We start from the raw sequence: 22,879 nt of genomic DNA, 5'->3' as shown, positions 1-22,879 counted from the left end.
CACCGTCGGCAGATGGGATGCTGGGCTTGATGGACCTTTGGTCTGACCCAGTATGGCCATTCTTATGTTCTTATGTTCTTATAGCTTTGCACCCACCTTTCTATATGTTTTAGTCGATAGTTCTTGTCCTGTCCTGGGACTCGGTGTGACGATCAGTTATCAGCTAACAGCACATGGGACTTTGATCTTTTCTTCAGGGACGTTGTTCTCTTTCTCGGGTGGATTCTTTTGCAGGGCGCAGCTCCTATGATTTTCTGGCCATCAAGTTGCTCTGGCTGCTGGTCGTCCAGACAGGCTGACTTCAGGGGCCAATTCCATAGTGCACACACCCACATTTACACTTTCCTCACTCACGCAAAGGAAAGCTCATGTCAGAGAAAGCAATTGCTTTTACAAAGGAACAGCCAGGATCTTTTACAATTTCTTACTAACTTATAAAACTTAGTATAGGCCATCTGCTGCTACAAACCAAAGTTTACAGAAAGTGGGTTATGGCCCCTGACTGGGAAAGGTATTAAGTTTGCCCACAAAAGCTTATGCTCCAAAATATCAGTTAGTCTATAAGGTGCCATAGGACTTCTTGTTGTTCTCAAAGTCTAGTTTGAGCCTTCTGTTTGATTTTGCTTGGTAAGCAGGTTTCCTCTGTCTGCTGCTTGTGACTATCTAACTCCTCTCTTTTTATTCTTAATAAAATCCCTTTTGTTACGAACATACCCAGTGTAAAGAATTTTGTTATCTGGCTAGGGAGGGACGAGGCGTCTGTGTGTAGCTCTTTACACTGAGAAAGAGGAAGAATTTCAAGAGCTTGCACTGTGCAGCTCTCTGTACAGCCAGAGGTGGATTTAGGTGGGGTTCAGCTGCTGGGCAGAGGTGTAGCAGTGTACTGGAGTGCTGGGGAGAGGTCTCACACTGCTGTTTACAGTGTGTGTCAGCTGCCTTTGAGGTGTGGCTCTGTCGCTGGGTCTTGGTTGAAACAAGCTCAGTGGGAACACAGAACATCAGGTGACTGTCCTGAGGTCAGATGTATTTGAACCCAAACTTTATTGTGCTGATAGCCACAACGGGCGTGTATTCAGATTAAGCAACTCAGCTTCATCAGAAGCACCGATCACATCCTCATTGGTCCATGCCAGCTTGTAAAGCAGTAGCCAGTTGTCGTCCCACCCACTGAGAACTGAATAAAAGCCTCTGGATGCCCAGAGACGTTGGCAAGATCAGCTATCGAGGCTGGAGCTGCTGAACGTCCTGGAAGAAAACCGACGTCTCTACCCCTCTCCCCAAACTGGTGACTGAGCTGCCCAGGTGAGCTGCTGAGTCTCTGTTCAGTTTTGCCCCAGCTGAGCAGTGGATTTTTATACCTGCCTTTTCCTTCAGCCAAGCATGGACATGATCCTTCTTACATAACCCCTTTCTGCAGGCACTCAGTGACCTGGGCATTCAGTGAGGCTCAGGGGTGAAAGGAATTAACCTTGCTTACAGCTGTTGTCCTGTTGCAACCTCCCCTTGTAGGGGGCTTGAGGCAGGGGATTGGAAGGCTGTGATACAACAGTCCAGTAAAAAACTAGGGAGGCATCTGGGGGGCTCCGGGAAGAGGCTGGGGTGTGTGTAAGTGTAGGAGAGTTCAGAGCAGGGGGTTGGGTGATGGGAGGCTCATGGCAGGCAATGGGGAAGTGACTGGTGCAGGAGTCAGAGCCGGGGGTCAGGGTTGGGGTCATGTGTGTGTGCGCACATGCGTGTGAGGCTCAGGACAGGAACTTGTGTTCCTTGCGTTGTCATGTGGTTCCCGAAGACTCAGAGTGTAGTCCAGTGAGCCTGTGGGACAGACTGGGAGAGTGCATAAGCTACTGAGCAGGCCTGGGAGGTGTAGAATGAGCCTCACAATAGAAGGAAGTTGAGATTTTTGCAGTCTTTATCCCAAAGGTGGGTGCCAGGCACAGAATCTGTTTAGCTGCCCACCTGGGTCCTCTCAGCCCCAGCCCCCAGGCTCTGCTAGCCTGCCCAATCTGTCTTGTGCTGGCCAGCTGAGAAGCTGGCTGTGTCCCCAGCCCAGCTCCCTTTCCCTGGAAAAAGGCTCACCTGCCCACAATGGGGATCATAGAATACTAGGACTGTAAGGGACCCAAAGTGTGGGACCAAGTACTGTCTATACCATCCCTGATAGACAGCTATCTAACCTGTTCTTAAATATCTCCAGCGATGGAGATTTCACCACCTCCCTAGGCAATTTATTCCAGTGTTTGACCGCCCTTTGAGAGCTGGGCTGGGAACTGCAGCCACTGCTGCAAAACCAGCTGAGACAGATTCTGACAAAAGAGACGACGGTGGCTTTACATGAAAGCAGTGAATGGCTGTATGAGGAAAGCTGATCGGCTGCAGTGCCTGTAAACAGCCAAGGAGGCTACCCATGAAGTAGCTGACAGATGATCCTCTCCCAGGCATTGAGCATGGCAGCCCCTTTCTTACCAGAGCTGTGCACTATGGCACCTCACCCTACTTCCACCTCTGGTAAGGATGCAGTCGACCCTGCTGCATTAGCGAAAGAGCCAGGCTCCACCCGAGTCCGCAGACTAGGTAGAAATAGGACTGTAGGGGCGACTAGGATTCTGCCCAATGGAATTTCTCCCTGAGTGCAGTAGATGCACAAGGTACAGGCTTTTCTGGCAGGCTAATCCCCCTGTCTAGGGAGGGCCATGAATTCAGAACTGACAACTCTCACATCTTTGGCCAGTGTTCAAGCCAGGCAGAAGACAAGGAGGGAAGCTGGGTGGCTGTGTGGCCACTTTTCTCCAGCAGGGTTTTCATGGAGCTAATTCTTTGAGTGTCTGTCTTAAACCCCATTGGGGCAGTACAACTATTTACACCTTGTTTGGTTACAGACACCACAGCTGGCTGGAGTCATCTGAACCCCAACTTGTGGTGCCCCCACCCCCCGTGACTCCTTTGCATTGACGTCAGTAAGCTTTTCAGTACAGAGTAGGTGAGATTAGCCAATGGGAATACAGCACAAGGAAATTCTGATATTAGCAGAGACAATCAAAGGCATTGTCCTCTCTGGCCAAGTCAGGGCACCCTTCAGCCATGCTGCTGAAGAAACCATCCTGCTCTCCTTTGTCTCAGTTCCTTTGTGTCTTAGCCCCACTGAGAGTTCCTGTTCCTTCCCAGACCAACTGTTATTCCAGCTCCCACTCCCTCCTGGTCCTTTCTCTTTCTCCTGAAGACGCCTGCTGAGTTTTCAAGTTCCACTGCTGGAGTTTCCTGCAGATAGGTGCCAGCTGACCAGATGTTGGGGGTTTCCATTGTCCTTCCAGATCTTCCATTGATCTGGGTGGGTTTCAACCAGTCTCTTAAGGACCCACTCACACCTCCCTGGACAAGTCAGGAGGCAGCCCCTCACATCTCCTGCTCTACCCCAAGGGCAACTTCTTAACCCTTTTGTGCCCACAGGGTAGCAATCCCTAGTCAAGTTTTATAGGGAGGTATATATATATCTCATGGAGCTGAAAGAGACCTTGAGAGGATATCGGGTCCAATCCCCTGCTCTCTCAGCAGGACCTGTCACCATCCCTCACATTCCCCTCCCAAAAAATCTAACCTGCCCCAGAGCCTTGACAGGCCCCCTCAAGGATTGAGCTCACAGACCCAGGTTTACAAAGCCAATGCGCCAATCACTGAGCTGTCCCTCCCTGTCACACGTCTTATTTATAAAAATGTTGCAGACAATTCCCTCCTTGTCACATCATATGAGACTGACACTTTTTATTAAAACAAACAAACAAGGAAAACTAGGAATTGTGGGTGAGTGACCATATCAGTAGTTCAGGGTAAAATACATTACAGAACTAATTCTATTACCCGGAGGCCAAGCACCATGAACGCAGGAAAATTGTTGTTAAGGTTAAATTTAAAGAAATTCAAATACGTTAAGGTCACATTAAAAAATATAAACAACCTTAACTCTGGCCCGCTAGAAACTACTCCAACTTCCTGTACAGGTAAACTCACAATTTTGTGCATGGGACACATTTGAATAGGGCATTATATGTTAATTGTTTCTATGACTCATCAGCAGAACCATCAGAGGGGAAGCAGAGTTAGTCTGTATCTTCAAAAACAACTGGAAGTCCCGTGGCACCTTATAGACTAACAGATATTTTGGAGCATGAGCTTTCGTGGGCAAAGACCCGCTTCGTCAGATGCATGAGCGGCACGTGTGGGGGGAGCGGTTTCAGAGGAGGGTTTAAAGAGGGATTCAGCAGATACTTTAATTCTGCCCAACCAGGGCACCATGCACACCCCCAACCCATGTGCCAACGACATTTTAGTGGATGGGAACCCAGATAACATTATGTAATCCTTCTATTAATGCCAGGTGCCTGCCAGAAGGGCCGGGTTCAACTCCTGCAGGGGTTTCCTGTCAAGGATACAACCAACCAGCTCGAGCCCCCACCCAGTGGCCTGGGATAGTTTCACCCCACTTGCCGGGTGCCTGTAAGGAGGTTCTCCCCCCCACCCCCGCAAGCACAGAGTCTAAGATAGAAACAGCTTGTTTAATGACCATAACCTACCCCCAGGTTACAGTGACAGGTGCACTATATCTCAGCACAGAAGAGACAAACCCCTTTACCAAGATACCATCCCCATATGCAGTAGAACCAAGTCTCTTGCTGGGGCTCTTGGCCCTTTACCCCACGCACAGTTACAGGGTGAACCTCCCACGGTGCAGTCCCGAACCCAGAGCCCACAGATACATCACCAGGGCAGTAATAGCTGCCCACTTGTCTGCAGCATTCACTTGCTGCCACCTCCTGGCCACTCCTCCTATCGGCCACCCACCATCATCCACTACTCTACCAGCTGGTCACCATTGTTGCTTCCTTATTAATCACACTGCCACAGATCACCCTGAGGCAGAATCCTGTGATTTCAGCTCTTAACATCTCCAGTGGGGTTTCATAAACACCCTAGTATCCCATTCTGTCTTTCAACAGGTGGGGAGAGCTAATCAAACCAGGCTTACACCTATATAGCCAATGTATAAGCAAGGCACTGAACAAGCTGATTTAACTAGTAACCCCACCCCCCACATTTCCTGCCTTACAATGCTTTAAACCAGGGAGCCCTGTGTAATCAATGTCTTACGCAGCTATGGTGACGGCCCTGTCCCCCACAACAACCCAGAGCATTGATGAGATCTCACAACTCCCACACTGAGTGTCAGCTTAAATTGTGATTTCACAACTACATGTTTACAATAGACCAAATCTCATGGTTTACTTGCTGCCAATTAGGCTTTGCCTGAAAGGTATCACACACGCACACCTTTGCATTCTCATGCAGATGACCTCTGGGAGACACATTCCTGCCAGCCTTCAGCAGCTTTGCCTTCCTGCTGCCACATTCCTTACAGTTACACTAATTATTAAAGAAACATTCACTTTTTTATATTATTTTTTCCTCCTGGGACAATGACAGGGTAGATTTGGGATTCTTTTGGCACCTAGACTGCATTGTTGTACCTTACCACATTTGGATCTTTACTGTGTTTAAACCTAGGCACAAATTTCCAAGGATTAAGGTTTGTTTTCTTCATCATTACAAAAGCTCTGTAATGTACTTTACCCAAATGACTAATATGTGCTCTCCACCTTAATGAGGGCACTGTACACCTAACAGGAGAATTGCCAGAGAAACTAAGAAGTGCTGTATAAAGCTTTCCAATTTAACTTTCAAATGGTCTTTGCTGAGCAGCCCTGACTGCACCCCAGTTTGATTGGTGTACAAATGCTGGTTGCTAGATGGGTAAACACCTGTATCCCTCTACTATCCAGATACTCTGAGAGAGGGTCAATGGATGTGCCAAGCTTTTTCCCCAACAGGCCAGCAGAAACCAATCAGAAGGCACTCATCAGTACCGTAAGGTGGTCTAGTCAGCAGAGAGGGGACTAGATTGCCAGGGACTTTGGTTCTAGTCACAGGTTGGCCCCTTACCTGTGATACACATTTCATAGAGCCTGAAGAGACCTTGCAAGGTCATCAACTCCAGTCCCCTGCACTCTTGGCAGAGCCAAGCACCTCCCCGCCCCAAGTCTGTTTGTCCCAGCTCCCGAAATAGCCACCTCAAAGACTGAACTCACAACCCTGGGTTTAGCAGCCCAGCGCTGGGACCACTGAGCTAGCCCACCCCCATCCCCTTCTTTGCAAGGTGAGGCCCATCCTGTACATGTGCGGTTCTCACCTGCCACTTGCTATGGCTGTAGTTTGGTCTCCTATGTTGACAGTGCGGGGATGGCATTTCTCTGGTGCCTGTTGCTGACGATTGGGATCTTCTCAGGGCCTGGGGTCTCTCAGAGCTGCACCCCACTGCCTGGAGGTAAGGCGCTGGCACAGTGATGTGTTTTTTTATGGTGTGCCCCAGCCCCTCTGCACCAACATCTGCCCAGGGGGACACCAGCAACACTGGGAGACTCTCTCATTCCCACTGCTCACCAGGGCGTGGGCTCTGGATGGCAGGGACGGGCCGAGGGAGGCTCCATCTGAACGTCACGGCCCAACTCTGCCTTGGGGAGCAGCTCCACCTGCATGTGGGACATGTTTTGGGTTAGAGAGGCTCTGTCTGGGCTGAAGTCCCAGCACCAATCTCATCTCCCGAGGACACAGAGCTCCCACTATGAGCCTGGCTCACAGTCAGTGCCTGGTTTGTGTATCTCTGTAGGAAGCAGCTCTGGCTTTGTGTGGGATGAAGGGCTTCTAACCCATCCCCCTTCCAAGCAATGGGCACATCTCACCTCCCCTCTTCTCACCCTTTGATTCCAGCTCAGAACTTGGCACTGGGACGTCCGGCCACTCAATCGTCCACGTATAACCACCCGACGACCGGAGAAGCTGTTGCTCAAAGGGCCGTGGATGGAAACCGTGATGGGAAGTGGGTACAAGGCTCTTGCAGTCACACCAACCTTGAGAGAGATGCGTGGTGGAGCGTGGACTTGGGCAGTCGTCAGTCTGTCTCCGCGGTGATCGTGAAGAACAGGGAAGACTGCTGTGGGGAGAGACTGAAGGGAGCCCAGATCCACGTGGGAGACTCCCAGGTCAACCATGGCAAGGAGAACCCCATGTGAGTTGCTTCCCTCTTCTCTGCAGTGAGATGACTCCTTGCAGCTCAGGTACAGGAATTGGGCCTCATTGTCAGCCGGTGCCTCCTCCCCTCCAAGCTGCCTGAGGCTGTAAGGGCCTGGCTGGTGGTTCAGGGACATGGATGTGGGTGGGTCTGGGGGGGCCACAGCCCGTGCACTTGGCCTCCAGGCCCACCCAAACCTGAGCTGTAGCGCAAGTGGGGCAGGACCATCCTGCTGAGTTCCAGGGGCTGCATCCCTTCCCTTCCACCCCAGAGCTCATCCCCACTTTGCCTCCTACCCCTGCCTGCCTCTTTCTGCTCCTGCCCTGCCACTTTCTGCCCCATTTTGCCCCCTTCTCTGGACATGTCCCTCCCTCCCGTCACCCCTTTCTGCCCCCACTCATCCTCTAGGACAGCAGGTGAACTAGGTACTGGGGGAGGCTTCCCTTAGCTCCTCCCCTTCTGCCTGAGGTCCCACCCACCTCCCTACGTAGCCCTCCCCCCATCAGAGCCCAGTGCAACCCTCCCTGTCCATTTTCCCAGTGGTGTCAGTGTCCCCAACCCCAGAGCACTGGCAGACACTAGCGCCAGTCTCCCTAAGTCCTATGGGGCAGGACTTCTAGTGGCACCAGCCTGGGCCCCGAAGAGTGAGAAGGGATTGGGAACTCAGGCCATCCTGGGGGCAGAGCATGGACGGGCCAAGCCAGGAACCTGGAGGTTGAGCCTTTCTCCCAGTCCTCTTACCCTCCTCTCAGCTTCCTTTCATATGTACATTTTCTAACTGTAATCTATGCTCAACCACCTCTGATTTTACTGACAACATAGAACACTAGGTAACACAGGACAGACCCCTCTGAGACCTTTCTAAATATAACCCCTTAATTTGACCATCAACATTGATAGCTCCTCTCTGCATATTTTGTTCAAGCAGTTGTGCGCACACCTGATGGTCCTTTCATTTATAATCTTTCCCCAGTTTGCTTAAGAGAGGAGTGTAATGGGGGATTCTGTGGAAAAGCCTTCTTAAAAATCACTACCTATCACATCTACCGCTTCCCTCCATTCTTTAGGCAAATTAGTCATCAAAAAAGAAAATGAGGTGTGGTATAATTCCTTCTTCACAAATTCATGTTTCAAATGGTTTGATAATTTCTTCCGTTGCCCTCTTACTTACTGACACTGGGCTCACTTCCAGAATTTCACACTTCCTCTTTGTTTCCCATTTTTGAAGCCAGGTACAATGTTTGCTCATCCCTAGCTCTGTAACCACACCTGTCCTTTGTCAGTTCTCTGTAAAATCAGTAATGGTTCCAAGACTGGTTCAACTCCTTCTTTCAGTACTCAAGGGAGGACTTGAATACATCCGTCTTCTTTTGTCTTCTTGGCTTATGTTCTTTAGCTGTGGGACCATCACCGACACCAGCCCTGGATCCCTCAGCACCATCTGCTGCCACGGGCTGGAGGGCCGCTACGTCACCATCGTCATCCCGGGCAGGGAGGAGTATCTCACCCTGTGTGAGGTTGAGGTCCTATCTCAGGGCTGTGCCCCACCACCAGGGGGTAAGGAGCTGGTACATCATGAATTGAACCTTGTTCCTTTGGATGTTGTACTCCAGACCTATCCGAACCAACCTCTGCCTAAGAAGATGGCAAAAGTCCTGGGAGACATTTCCCTTCCCACTGCTGACCTGGGCATGGGCTCCAGCTGGCAGGAGCTGGCTGGAGAGGTTGCATCTGAACATCATGGCCCATCTCTGCCATGGGGAAAGCAGCTCCAGCTGTCTGTGGGATGTGGTGGGTTTAGAGAAGCTCTGTCTGGGTCGAACTCCAATCACCAACCTGCTGTCACTCTTGCCCCCAGGGCACAGGGCTTCCACTAGAAAACCGAATTTCAGTCAATGCCTGGTTTGCATAACTCTGCAGGGAAGCAGCTCTGGCTTTGTGTGGGATGAAGGACTTCTAACCCCTCCCCTTTGCAAGCAATGGGCACATCTCACCTCCCCTCTTCTTCCCCTCTCATTCTAGCTCAGAACTTGGCGCTGGGACGTCCGGCCACTCAGTCGTCCACATATGATGACCCAGACACTGGAAAAGCTTTCGCTCAAAGGGCTGTGGATGAAAACCGTGATGGGAAGTGGGTACAAGGCTCTTGCAGTCACACCAACCTTGAGAGAGATGCATGGTGGAGCGTGGACTTGGGCAGTCGTCAGTCTGTCTCCGCCGTGATCGTGAAGAACAGGGAAGACTGTTGTGGGGAGAGACTGAAGGGGGCCCAGATCCACGTGGGAGACTCCCAGGTCAACCATGGCAAGGAGAACCCCATGTGAGTTGCTTCCCTGTTCTCTGCAGTGAGATGACTCTTTGCAGCTCAGGTACAGGGCCTGGGCCTCATTGTCAGCCGATGCCTCCTCCCATCCAAGCTGCCTGAGACCGTAAGTGCCTGGCTGGTGATTCAGGGACATGGATGTGGGTGGGTCTGGGTGGCCCACAGCCCGTGCACTTTGCCTCCAGGCCCACCCAAACCTGAGCTGTAGCGCAAGTGGGGCAGGACCATCCTGCTGAGTTCCAGGGGCTGCATCCCTTCCCTTCCACCCCAGAGCTCATCCCCACTTTGCCTCCTACCCCTGCCTGCCTCTTTCTGCTCCTGCCCTGCCACTTTCTGCCCCATTTTGCCCCCTTCTCTGGACATGTCCCTCCCGCCCGTCACCTCTTTCTGCCCCAATTCATCCACTGGCTTGGCAGGTGAACTGGCTGTTGGGAGAGGCTACGCTTAGCTCCTCCCCTTCTGCCTGAGGTCCCACCCACCTCCCTACATAGCCCTCCCCGCATCAGAGCCCAGTGCAACCCTCCCTGTCCATTTTCCCAGTGGTGTCAGTGTCCCCAACCCCAGAGCAGTGGCAGACACTAGCCCCAGTCTCCCTAAGTCCTATGTGGCAGGACTTCTAGTGGCACCAGCCTGGGCCCCCAAGAGTGAGAAGGGATTGGGAACTCAGGCCATCCTGGGGGCAGAGCATGGACGGGGCCGAGCCATGAATTTAGGGGAGGTTGAGCCTTTCTCCCAGTCCTCTTACACTCTCTCCCAGCTTGCTTTCAGATGGACATTTTATAACTGTAATATATACACAAGCACCCCAACTGTAATGACAACATAGAAGAGTATGTGACACATGACAGGCCCCTCTCAGGTCTTTCTAAATATAACCCCTTAATCTGACCATCAACATTGATGGCTCCTCTCTGCACACACTTTTCAAGCAGTTCTGAGCACACCTCATGCTCCTTTCATCTACAGTCTGTCCCAAGTTTGCTTAAGAAAAAAGTGTCATGGGGGATTCTGGGGAAAAGCCTTCTTAAAATCATCACCTCTCACGTCTGCCGCTTCTCTCCATTTTTTAGGCAGATTAGTAGTCAAAGAAGAGAATTAGGTGTGGTAGAATTCCTGCTTCACGAATTCATGTTTCACATGGTTTGATTGTTTCTTCCGTTACCTTCTGACTCACTGACAATGGGGTCATTGTTCCAGAATTTCACACTTCCTCTTTGTTTCCTACTTTCGAAGCCAGGTACAATGTTTGCCCCTCTCTGTCTGTCTGTAACCACACCTGTCCTGTGTCAGTCCTCTGGAAAATCAATAATGGTTCCAAGGTTGGTTCAACTCCTTCTTTCAGTACTCAAGGGTGGACTCGAATACATCCATCTTCTTTTGTCTTCTTGGCTTATGTTCTTTAGCTGTGGGACCATCACCGACACCAGCCCTGGATCCCTCAGCACCATCTGCTGCCACGGGCTGGAGGGCCGCTACATCACCATCGTCATCCCGGGCAGGGCGGAGTATCTCACCCTGTGTGAAGTTGAGGTCCTATCTCAGGGCTGTGCCCCACCACCAGGGGGTAAGGAGCTGGTACATCATGAATTGAACCTTGTTCCTTTGGATGTTGTACTCCAGACCTATCCGAACCAACCTCTGCCTAAGAAGACGGCAGAAGTCCTGGGAGACATTTCCCTTCCCACTGCTGACCTGGGCATGGGCTCCAGCTGGCAGGAGCTGGCTGGGGAGTTGCATCTGAACATCATGGCCCATCTCTGCCATGGGGAAAGAAGCTCTGGCTGCCTGTGGGATGTGGTGGGCTCAGAGAGGCTCTGTCTGGGTCGAACTCCAATCACCAACCTGCTGTCACTCCTGCCCCCAGGGCACAGGGCTTCCACTGGGAATGCAGTTTTCAGTCAGTGCCTGGTTTGCATAACTCTGCTGGGAAGCAGCTCGGGCTTTGTGTGGGATGAAGGGCTTCTAACTCACCCCCCTTGCGAGCATTGGGAACATCCTACCTCCCCTATCCTCCCCCTCTGATTCCAGCTCAGAACTTGGCGCTGGGACGTCCGGCCACTCAATCGTCCACGTATGACGACCCAGACACTGGAAAAGCTTTCGCTCAAAGGGCTGTGGATGGAAACCGTGATGGGAAGTGGGTACAAGGCTCTTGCAGTCACACCAACCTTGAGAGAGATGCGTGGTGGAGCGTGGACTTGGGCAATAGTCAGTCTGTCTCCGCGGTGATCGTGAAGAACAGGGAAGACTGCTGTGGGGAGAGACTGAAGGGGGCCCAGATCCACGTGGGAGACTCCCAGGTCAACCATGGCAAGGAGAACCCCATGTGAGTTGCTTCCCTCTTCTCTGCAGTGAGATGACTCCTTGCAGCTCAGGTACAGGGCCTGGGCCTCGTTGTCAGCCGGTGCCTCCTCCCCTCCAAGCTGCCTGAGGCTGTAAGCACCTGGCTGGTGGTTCAGGGACATGGAGGTGGGTGGGTCTGGGTGGGCCACAGCCCGTGCACTTTGCCTCCAGGCCCACCCAAACCTGAGCTGTAGCGCAAGTGGGGCAGGACCATCCTGCCGAGTTCCAGGGGCTGCATCCCTTCCCTTCCACCCCAGAGCTCATCCCCACTTTGCCTCCTACCCCTGCCTGCCTCTTTCTGCTCCTGCCCTGCCACTTTCTGCCCCATTTTGCCCCCTTCTCTGGACATGTCCCTCCCGCCCGTCACCTCTTTCTGCCCCAATTCATCCACTAGCTTGGCAGGTGAACTGGCTGTTGGGAGAGGCTACCCTTAGCTCCTCCCCTTCTGCCTGAGGTCCCACCCACCTCCCTACATAGCCGTCCACCCATCAGAGCCCAGTGCAACCCTCCCTGTCCATTTTCCCAGTGGTGTCAGTGTCCCCATCCCCAGAGCAGTGGCAGACACTAGCCCCAGTCTACCCAAGTCCTATGTGGCAGGACTTCTAGTGGCACCAGCCTGGGCCCCCAAGAGTGAGAAGGGATTGGGAACTCAGGCCATCCTGGGGGCAGAGCATGGACGGGGCCGAGCCATGAATTTAGGGGAGGTTGAGCCTTTCTCCCAGTCCTCTTACACTCTCTCCCAGCTTGCTTTCAGATGGACATTTTAAAACTGTAATATATACACAAGCACCCCAACTGTAATGACAACATAGAAGAGTATGTGACACATGACAGGCCCCTCTCAGGTCTTTCTAAATATAACCCCTTAATCTGACCATCAACATTGATGGCTCCTCTCTGCACACACTTTTCAAGCAGTTCTGAGCACACCTCATGCTCCTTTCATCTACAGTCTGTCCCAAGTTTGCTTAAGAAAAAAGTGTCATGGGGGATTCTGGGGAAAAGCCTTCTTAAAATCATCACCTCTCACGTCTGCCGCTTCTCTCCATTTTTTAGGCAGATTAGTAGTCAAAGAAGAGAATTAGGTGTGGTAGAATTCCTGCTTCACGAATTCATGTTTCACATGGTTGATTGTTTCTTCAGTTACCTTCTGACTCACTGACAATGGGGTCATTGTTCCAGAATTTCACACTTCCTCTTTGTTTCCTACTTTCGAAGCCAGGTACAATGTTTGCCCCTCTCTGTCTGTCTGTAACCACACCTGTCCTGTGTCAGTCCTCTGGAAAATCAATAATGGTTCCAAGGTTGGTTCAACTCCTTCTTTCAGTACTCAAGGGTGGACTCGAATACATCCATCTTCTTTTGTCTTCTTGGCTTATGTTCTTTAGCTGTGGGACCATCACCGACACCAGCCCTGGATCCCTCAGCACCATCTGCTGCCACGGGCTGGAGGGCCGCTACGTCACCATCGTCATCCCGGGCAGGGAGGAGTATCTCACCCTGTGTGAGATTGAAGTCCTGTCTCAGGGCTGTGCCCCACTACCAGGGGGTAAGGAGCTGGTACATCATGAATTGAACTTTGTTCCTTTGGATGTTGTACTCCAGACCTATCCAAACCAACCTCTGCCTAAGAAGACGGCAGAAGTCCTGGGAGACATTTCCCTTCCCACTGCTGACCTGGGCATGGGCTCCAGCTGGCAGGAGCTGGCTGGAGAGGTTGCATCTGAACATCATGGCCCATCTCTGCCATGGGGAAAGCAGCTCCAGCTGTCTGTGGGATGTGGTGGGTTTAGAGAAGCTCTGTCTGGGTCGAACTCCAATCACCAACCTGCTGTCACTCTTGCCCCCAGGGCACAGGGCTTCCACTAGAAAACCGAATTTCAGTCAATGCCTGGTTTGCATAACTCTGCAGGGAAGCAGCTCTGGCTTTGTGTGGGATGAAGGACTTCTAACCCCTCCCCTTTGCAAGCAATGGGCACATCTCACCTCCCCTCTTCTTCCCCTCTCATTCTAGCTCAGAACTTGGCGCTGGGACATCTGGCCACTCAGTCATCCACATATGATGACCCAGACACTGGAAAAGCTTTCGCTCAAAGGGCTGTGGATGGAAACCGTGATGGGAAGTGGGTACAAGGCTCTTGCAGTTGCACCAACCTTGAGAGAGATGCGTGGTGGAGCGTGGACTTGGGCAGTCGTCAGTCTGTCTCCGCGGTGATCGTGAAGAACAGGGAAGACTGCTGTGGGGAGAGACTGAAGGGGGCCCAGATCCACGTGGGAGACTCCCAGATCAACCATGGCAAGGACAACCCCATGTGAGTTGCTTCCCTCTTCTCTGCAGTGAGATGACTCCTTGCAGCTCAGGTACAGGGCCTGGGCCTCAGTGTCAGCTGGTGTCTCCTCCCTTCCAAGCTGCCTGAGGCTGTAAGTGCCTGGCTGGTGGTACAGGGACATGGATGTGGGTGGGTCTGGGTGGGTCACAGCCCGTGCACTTTGCCTCCAGGCCCACCCAAACCTGAGCTGTAGCACAAGTGGGGCAGGACCATCCTGCTGAGTTCCAGGGGCTGCATCCCTTCCCTTCCACCCCAGGGCTCATCCCCACTTTGCCTCCTACCCCTGCCTGCCTCTTTCTGCTCCTGCCCTGCCACTTTCTGCCCCATTTTGCCCCCTTCTCTGGACATGTCCCTCCCTCCCGTCACCTCTTTCTGCTCCCCCTCATCCTCTAGCCCAGCAGGTGAACTGGCTGTTGGGAGAAGCTACCCTTAGCTCCTCCCCTTCTGCCTGAGGTCCCTCCCACCTCCCTACATAGCCCTCCCCCCATCAGAGCCCAGTGCAACCCTCCTTGTCCTTTTTCCTTGTGGTGTCAGTGTCCCCAACCCCAGAGCAATGGCAGACACAAGAGTCAGTCTACTCAAGTCCTATGTGGCAGGACATCTAGGCCATGTCTACACTAGCCAAAAACTTAGAAGTGGCCATGCAAATGGCCACTTCGAAGTTTACTAATGAAGCGCTGAAATACATATTCAGTGCCTCATTAGCATGTGGGCGGCCGCTGCACTTCGAAATTGATGCGGCTCACCGCCACGTGGCTCGTCCCAATGGGGTTCCTTTTTGAAAGGACGCCACCTACTTTGAAGTCCCCTTATTCCTATGAGCAGATGGGAATAAGGGGACTTTGAAGTAGCTGGGGTCCTTTCGAAAAGGAGCCCCGTCTGGATGAGCCGCGTGGCGGGAAGCCACGTCAATTTCGAAGTGCGGCGGCTGCCTGCATGCTAATGAAGCGCTGAATATGTATTTCTGCACTTTATTAGTAAACTTCAAAATGGCCATTTGCATGGCCACTTCTAAGTTTTTGGCTAGTGTAGGCATAGTCCTAGTGGCTCAAGCTTGGGCCACAAAGAGTGAGAAGGGATTGGGAACTCAGACCATGCTGGGGGCAGAGCATGGATGTGGCCAAGCCAGGAACTTTGGGGAGGTTGAGCCTTTCTCCCAGTTGTCTTACACTCTCTCCCACCTTGCTTTCATATGTACATTTTATAAGTGTAATATATGCTCAACCACCCGTCTTTAACGACAACATAGAACAGCACGTGACACAGGACAGCCCCTGTGAGACCTTTCTAAATACAGCCCCTTACTTTGATCATCAACATTGATAGCTCCTCTCTGCACACGTTGTTCAAGCAGTTGTGCGCACACCTCATGGTCCTTTCATCGACACAGTCTGTCCCAAGTTTGCTTAAGAGAAGAGCGTTGTGGGATTCAGGGGAAAAGCCTTCTTAAAATCATTACCTCTCACATCTACCGCTTCCCTCCAGTCTTTCAGCAGATTAGTTGTCAAAGAAGAGGAATATGTCTGGTATAATTCCTTCTTCACAAATTCGTGTTTCACGTGGTTTGATCATTTCTTCCGTTACCTTCTGACGCACTGACCTTGGGCTCATTGTTCCAGAATTTCACACTGCCTTCTTGTTTCCCATTTTCAAAGACAAGTACAATGTTTGCCCATCTCTTGTCCTCTGTACGCATACCTGCCTGTGTCCACGAGTGCTTTGCTGGTGGTACAGGGTGTAATAACCAGGAGGTTTCCAAGGACTGCTAAGAGAACCAAACTGGGGGAAATAGCTGAAACCCAGATCATGTACAGCCGAGGAATCTTTCCGCCTGGGCCTGTGGGACCTGCCCGGCTGAGGCAGGGCCAGGTAACCCCAGAGCAGAGTTCAGACAAAGGCAGCTGCTCCCCAGAGCCGCATGTTGTTACTCTGCGAGGTGGCGCACCCGCCACTGTCTGCCAAGGGTCTGTTTTGTTTGCTGGAACCAGCCCCACCCTTAGGGGCCTGGCACTTGTAATTCCCCCTTTTGGAGCTGCTCCCAGAACACTTTTCCCAGGTGCCTTTCTCGGGGAGCTCCCTGACCAGCTCCCCTGAGAAGCGCAACCCTCAGGAGCTCCCTCTCTCATCTGCAGGGCCTGACTGAGCCCTGCAGCCCTTTCCCAGTGCCAGGAGCTCCTTCGATGATTGACAGCCTCCCAGTCGCCTAGGGCATCCACTGTGCACCATGGATCTGGGTTGGCCCCATCTCCTCAGATTCAGTTTGTGATCCACTATCACCCAAGATCCTTTGCTGCAGAACTGCTGCCTTGCCCGTCATTCCCCAGTTGTAGTTGACAATTATGAGCGGGGGAGCCATGTTAGTCTGTATGCACAAAAATGAGACGTCCTGTGGCACCTTATAGACTCGGAGATGTTTTGGAGCATGTGTTTTTGTGGGCAAAGACCTGCTTCATCAGATCCACTCTGACGAAGCAGGTCTTTGCTGGCGAAAGTTTATGCTGCAAAATATCTGTGAGTCTACAAGGTGCTACCGGACTTCCAATTGTAGTCGGACGTTTTCTTTCCTAGAAGCAGGACCTTGCACTTGCATTAATTGAATTTCATCTTCCAGATTTCCAGCCAGATCTCCGTGTTGTCAAGATTATTTTGAATTCTTTCTCCCAAACTCATGAGCTCATGGGACTAAGGGGACATCGAAGTAGCTGGGGTCCTTTCGAAAAGGAGCCCTGTCTGGACGAGACGCGCGGCGGCGAGGCGCGTCAATTTCAAAGTGCCACGGCCACCCGCATGCTAATGAAGCGCTGAATATGCATTTCAGCGCTTCATTAGTAAACTTCGAAATGGCCATTTGTGTGGCCATTTCGAAGTTTGGGGCTCGTGTAGACACGGCCATACTGTGTGATAATTTGGTCCAGTATCTTCCTAGATATCAGAGTTGGGCTCATTGGTTTAGAATTTGCCACTTCCTCTTTATTACCCTTTTTAATGATAAACCAGCAGTCAGATAGCACATTAAAGACTAATTAAATAATTTATTAAGTGATGAGCTTTTGTGGGACAGCCCCACTTCTTCACATCTGGAGCATTTCCAGTCCAGACTCAGAGGTCCCAAAAAATTCCAATAAAAAACTGGCAAATCAAATACATGGGACTGAAAGAGGAGGGTGAGGGGTGGGGGAAGTTGTATCTTGCGTGAGGTAATTACGAACATCAAAGGAAGGGAAGCAGTCCTTGTAATGTGTGAGATAATTGCTGTCTTTGTTCATACCAAGTGTTAATGTGTTGAATTTGAGTATGAATCCCAGTTCACAAATCATACTCCAATTCAACACGTTAACACTTGGCATGAACAGTGACAGCAGTTATCTCACACACTGCAAGGACGGCTTCCCTTCCTTAGATGTTCGTAATTATTTCAGGCAAGACCCATAACATCCCCCATCCCCTCGCCCACCTCTTTCAGTGCCATGTATTTGATTTCTTAGTTTTTATTGAAATTTTGTGGACCTCTGTGCTCTATAACTGTCAGTCAGGACTGGAAATGCTCTAGAGCTGAAGAAGTGGAGCTGTCCCATGAAAGATCATCACCTAATAAATCATTTTGTTAGTCTTTAAAGTGATACATGACTGCTGGTTTGCTTTGTTAGAGTACAGACTAACGCGGCTCTCTCTCTGATACATTTTAATGATAATTACTCTATTTGCCCTTCTCCAGTCCTCTGGGACCCTACCTGCCCCCCCCCACCCCCGGTTCTCAAACAGTTAGTGGTTCTCAGATGGCTTCAGCTTGCTCCTTAGGTACCATACAAGGACCTGCATAAGGCTGAGTTGACTAGAATACATCTCTCTTGTTTTCAGAACAAAGCAGCAGTCCAGTAGCACTTTAAAGACGAACAAAACAGTTCATTAGGAGATGAATTTCCATGGGACAAACCTACTGCTGTCTTGATTTGTCTTCTTGGCTTCCGCTCTGTTTTCAGCTGTGGGACCATCACCGACACCAGCCCTGGATCCCTCAGCACCATCTACTGCAACGGGCTGGAGGGCCGCTACGTGACCATTGTCATCCCGGGCAGGGAGGAGTATCTCACCCTGTGTGAGGTCGAGGTCCTATCTCAGGGCTCTGCCCTGCCGCTAGAGGGTAAGGAGCTGGCAGAGTGCGAGTGGAATCCTGCTCCCTTCTACATTATACCCGAGTCCCTTCAGTCCCAACCTCTGCCCGGGGGCACAGCAGCAACCCTGGGAGACTCTTCCCGTCCCACTGCTCACCTGCACATGGGCTCCAGCTGCCAGGGCGTGGCCAGAGTAGAGGCTCCGATTGAACATCCTGGTACAGCCTGGCCTTGGGGAGCAGCCCCAGCTGGTTATGGGAAGGGGTGGGCTGAGAGAGGCTGTGTCTGGGCAGAGAGCCCATCCCAACCTGCTCTGCCCCCGGGGCTGTGGCTCCCAGGCTGAGTGGGGCTGACCTGCAGCGGCAGTTTTGCCTGTCGCTGCCAGGAAGCAGCTCGAGCTCCGTGTGTCGTCTTCGGGCGCTTGCACAGGTCCGTGCCGACGGAGGCGCCCGGAGCACAGCAATTGGAGGTTCCCCCCAGGGGTACCCGTCGGATTGGCTCTGGTGCCCTGTGCTCATAGGACTGGTACAAACGCCCCTGCTGAGCCCCCTGGTCCCTGGCTGGTGGCTGGTGGTGCTCCACCCCCACCCTTTGCCTTGCCAAAGTGTCTTATTGGTTTTCTAGTGAAAGCTCTGAAAATGGCTTTTCTTCGTGCCTGTGGCTGTGCGAGCGGCACATAGTGGCAGGGCTGCTTCCCCTGGCTGTAGCAGAGCCCCGTCACTCGACACAGGCGCAGGCCGGGATCACCAGGGTGTAGGCAGAGCTCTTCCTGTGCAAAGCCTGTGCCAACCGGCCAACGGCACGTACGTGATCTCAGGAGAGCGGGGGAGGGCCCTGGAGAAGGTCACCGCCAGAGCCGCCCCCGATCAAGCTGCAGAGCAGAGAGGATCAGGCAGCGCGGCTAAAAGTCCTGCCGGTGAAGGCGGCGCTGAAGCCGGCCTTGGAGCCAAGAGCTGCCTCAGCACCACGTACGCCCGCGCCGGAGCAGAGCGCGCGGCCTGTCCGAGAGCGCGGCGCTGCCGTTCCTTGCTGGAGCCCGAGAAGAGGCACAGGGAGCAGATGACCAGTGCCCCGCAGACAAACAGGCTAATAGGGCCAGAGCGAGATCCGTGCCTGGCTGCTCTCCCTCACTGACGCCACGGCGGCCTCCGACGCTGGGATCAGCACCTGCGCTGCAAACACCTCGGGGAGCGGTGCTCTCCCCGCTCAGCGCCAGGCTCTGTGGCATCATCGGCGCTGGAGGCTTATGCTGCTGCTGACGGCTGGATGACTCTGCCCGCCAATGTTCCCTCTCGTCTTTTCCAGCCGGGTGCAGATGTTGTCCGTCCGGGGTGGAATAAATTTGTGGTGTGCACGGAGGCATGTGGAACGTGAACCACTGGTAGAGACAAAGAACCTGGCTGGGGGCTCCCTGCCAAGCAGCTGGCCAGCACTGAAATCTCTCCTGGGAGGCTGGACAAGCACCCAGCTTACAGGAACACCGCTGCCTGCACAGAGCTACCCTCTGGCACCTGAACTGACACCGAACCCAGGGGTCTCAGGCCAAGCTCAAGACCGGCCTCTAGGGGAAAGCCTCCATTTATCACCTCTCCGGAGAGTCTCTGTGGCACCACGAGGATCCACACCGCTGTGGTCATCTAGGGCAGCACAGGGGTGCACCACGGACTCTGGATTTGACCCTGGAGCTGGCCCCAGGACTGCATCCCTGACAGCCGTGGTACACACGCAGGTACTGGTACCAGTGCTGGCCAGCCAGTGCAAGCCGGCCACAAGGAGAGTCTCCTGCATGCCCAGGAGAAGATTGTCGACCTGCTCAGCTGTGAGGGTGCCCGGCCATCAGATGGAGAGAGCGGAAGTTCAAGTGGAGCAGCTGGCCAGGGCCTTGCAACAGCAGGTGAGATTAGAGCAGAACACTAGCAGGAAGATCGTCGGCTGCAGGGGAACTTGGCTCAGCTTTTGGAAGGAACTCGGGGTGCAGACGAAGCTGGAATGGCTCTGCTGTAAGGACCTGGGGTTTTGAAACTCTCCTGGCTGCTGTAATCACCAAGGCTGTCCTGTCTTCCAGGAGCGCTGTAGGTGTGAACACCTGTCCAAATGTTGGTGCCGCCAGTCTGGAGAGGGTGAGGCTCACATCCCACGGGGGGCGGGATTCACTCGCCTGAGGGAACGGCCTCTCCCCGGCTTTGGACAAACAAGCTACCGTTGCGCAGGAGAACATTGACCTATTGTTGACCTTTCCGTGGAATGCTGCAATGGGCACCAGGTGGAGGTCCGGGGAGGAAAGGGTCAGGCCCTGTTGCTGCAGAGGTAGGAGGCCATCCTGGATAAGCTCGATAGGGAAATGGCCTGGTGGAACCCCAAGGCCAGACTCCCGGGGGGAAGCACATTTCCACTTTGCACTGTGAGCTCTCCTCGTGGTCTGTTATTACTCCGCGCTTTGGTCTCAGGCCGTTAAATCTGCTCCCGGCTCAACCTGTGCACCCTAATCTCAGCCTCTCGCTCTTGTCTTCTGCTCTTTGCACCTGCAGAACTATCACTGACGGCGCAGGAGGGCCACTCACACCAGCCTGGGCAAGGTGGCGCGTCTCACCCCGTGTGAGGTCCAGGCCTCCAGCACCCAGCTGCACTTCTCCTTGCACTGGGGGCAGAGAAGGTATGGAACAAGCCTCTTTCGCTCAATAAACACCACTGCTCTCTTCCTGCAGCTGTCGTCTCGATCGTCTCCATCCCCTCGCCTGCTTCCCCCTGTGAGTGAGAACTCCCTCTAACAGACCAGGGCTCACAATGCGGGTGACTCTCTTCATTCAGAGGACCTCATTTATCAGCCTCGCGCAGGCGGCCCAAGTTCCGCAGCCCCAAGGGCAAGACCTTGACTCAGACAGGCCGGGCGCCACCAAGAACGTGACTTCCCCTGTGCAGCCGCATGCAGAGGGATTTGCCAACACCCCTTGGTTAGCTCCATCGTGCTTATGAACTTCACCCCCCACAGGGTATCTAAGAGATCCTCTATCCTGGGTGTGAGGTAAGGATCAGGATGGCATTGAGCTTCTAGTAATCTGCATGGTCTTATCCTCCTGGGGGACCATCACAACAGGGCATGCCCAGGGGCTTTGGATTTGGTTATTACCCCCATCCCCAGCACACTCTCTACCTCTGTCTGCAACCGCCGCTGCATCTCTCCCTTGGCCCTGTCGGCCCAGCTGGGACCAGTGCGGGGCCCAGTCGGCTGAACAGAGTGAGTCGTCCTACTCGTGAGGCCTGGTCTGTCAGAGGAAGTTCTCTGGCGGTGCTTCAGCACGGCCGGCAGCTCTTCCCTCTGCAAGGGGTCAGCATCTTAGAATCCCAGCGCTGGTGGGACTTCAGGAGGTCATCGAGTCCAGCCCCCTGTCCAAACCAGGACCAACCCCAACTAAGTCATCCCAGCCAGGACCTTCTCAAGCCGGAACTTAATCCACCACCTCTCTGGGCAACGCATTCCAGTGCTTCACCACCCGGCTGGGGAAGCAGTTTTTCCTAATATCCAACCTTCACCTCCCCCTCTGTCACTTCAGACCATTGCTCCTTGTCCTGCCATCTGACACCACTGACAACAGGTTCTCACCCTCCTCTTTGAAGTGCTTCAGACCCTCCCCCAGCTCAATACTCTCCGGGGCGTTTCCCCCGGCTCTCAGCGACCATGTCAATCAGAGGGACAGACCATGCCTCTTCCTCTGCACAACAACTCACCTTCACGTTCGCCACCCTCTTGTGATACACTCTCATCCTGTTCACATGCACCGTCTGCACACTCACCCGGCCATGGGCCTTCCCCACATCACAGGTCGCCTCATTTATTCTCCCTACCACCTCGGAGGGTCCACTCCAGATCTCCTGCATCTTATTCCTCCTCACCAGATCCATCACCAACCCCAGGTCACCTCCCTCAACGGCCCCGTCCTCTGCGCCACGGTCAGACCAGGCCTCCTGTGCCTCCTGGCTCCCCTTCACATCCCACTGCCCCACAGCCGTCATCTCCTCCAGACGCTTCCTAAACGGCCCCAGGTACCTCACCCCAGCTGCTCTGCCACCTCCACGTTGCCTTCCCAAGAGTCACGAGCCAAACCTAGGGGCCCTCGCACCTGCCTCCCAGAGAGCAGGCCAAAGCAGCAAGCCCTGTGCACCCCTGGGGCACACTCCTGCCCGCATGGAATAGAGACGGCAGCAGAACATCCCAGCCATTCTGGGCACCTGTCCACACACGTCTGCAGCATCGACTCCCCTGTGCCATTGAATCTCTCCACTCGCCCATTGCCGGGGCGACCATTTCTCCCTTGACCAACCACGGGACAGGGAGATATGGGGGGGGGCTTCCCAGCTGGCCGACCAGCCTGAGCTGCGGTTGTGGGGGGGCGGGCAGGGGGCTGCTGTGCAAACCGGCTGGAGTGCGGCAGGGAGGGGGCTGCGAGCAGCTGCTCCCTGGGACCCAGGAGAAGCTGAGGGACCCAGACCAGACGAGGGGTCCCACTCACTGCGACCCCCCTCAACCTCAGCCTTCCCCACCCCCCAGCTCACTGCCAGCCCCACAACCTCAGCCTCCCTGCCCCCCAGCGCACTGCCAGCCCCACAACCGCAGCGTCCCTGCCCCCCAGCGCACTGCCAGCCCCACAACCGCAGACTC

The 22,879-nt window shown here is 53.4% G+C and overlaps 1 protein-coding gene across 1 annotated transcript; it reads left to right on the top strand.

Moving 5' to 3' along the window:
• Positions 1–1,228: 1,228 nt before the first annotated feature.
• Positions 1,229–20,879, top strand: LOC142009621 (uncharacterized). Its single transcript, XM_074987933.1, has 11 exons — positions 1,229–1,302; positions 6,279–6,370; positions 6,814–7,111; positions 8,511–8,671; positions 9,137–9,434; positions 10,841–11,001; positions 11,466–11,763; positions 13,169–13,329; positions 13,795–14,092; positions 18,091–18,251; positions 20,751–20,879. Exons 2-11 carry the CDS (start codon positions 6,286–6,288, stop codon positions 20,819–20,821), a joined length of 1,992 nt encoding a protein of 663 aa, XP_074844034.1. The 5' UTR covers positions 1,229–1,302; positions 6,279–6,285; the 3' UTR covers positions 20,822–20,879.
• The last annotated feature ends 2,000 nt before the right edge of the window (positions 20,880–22,879 follow it).

The sequence above is a fragment of the Carettochelys insculpta genome, chromosome 2 (genome assembly GCF_033958435.1).
Source record: "Carettochelys insculpta isolate YL-2023 chromosome 2, ASM3395843v1, whole genome shotgun sequence".
NCBI classification, from domain to species: Eukaryota; Metazoa; Chordata; order Testudines; family Carettochelyidae; genus Carettochelys; species Carettochelys insculpta.
Note: the sequence above shows the minus strand (reverse complement) of the source record. Positions and strands in the feature narration are given on the sequence as shown.

Bases quoted from the DNA above. Each gene is read 5' to 3' on its own strand.
- LOC142009621 (XM_074987933.1), top strand. From the start codon at position 6,286: ATGGCATTTCTCTGGTGCCTGTTGCTGACGATTGGGATCTTCTCAGGG. The intron at 8,672-9,136 runs GTAAGGAGCTGG...CTCTCATTCTAG, and splicing joins CTGTGCCCCACCACCAGGGG to CTCAGAACTTGGCGCTGGGA. The intron at 13,330-13,794 runs GTAAGGAGCTGG...CTCTCATTCTAG, and splicing joins CTGTGCCCCACTACCAGGGG to CTCAGAACTTGGCGCTGGGA.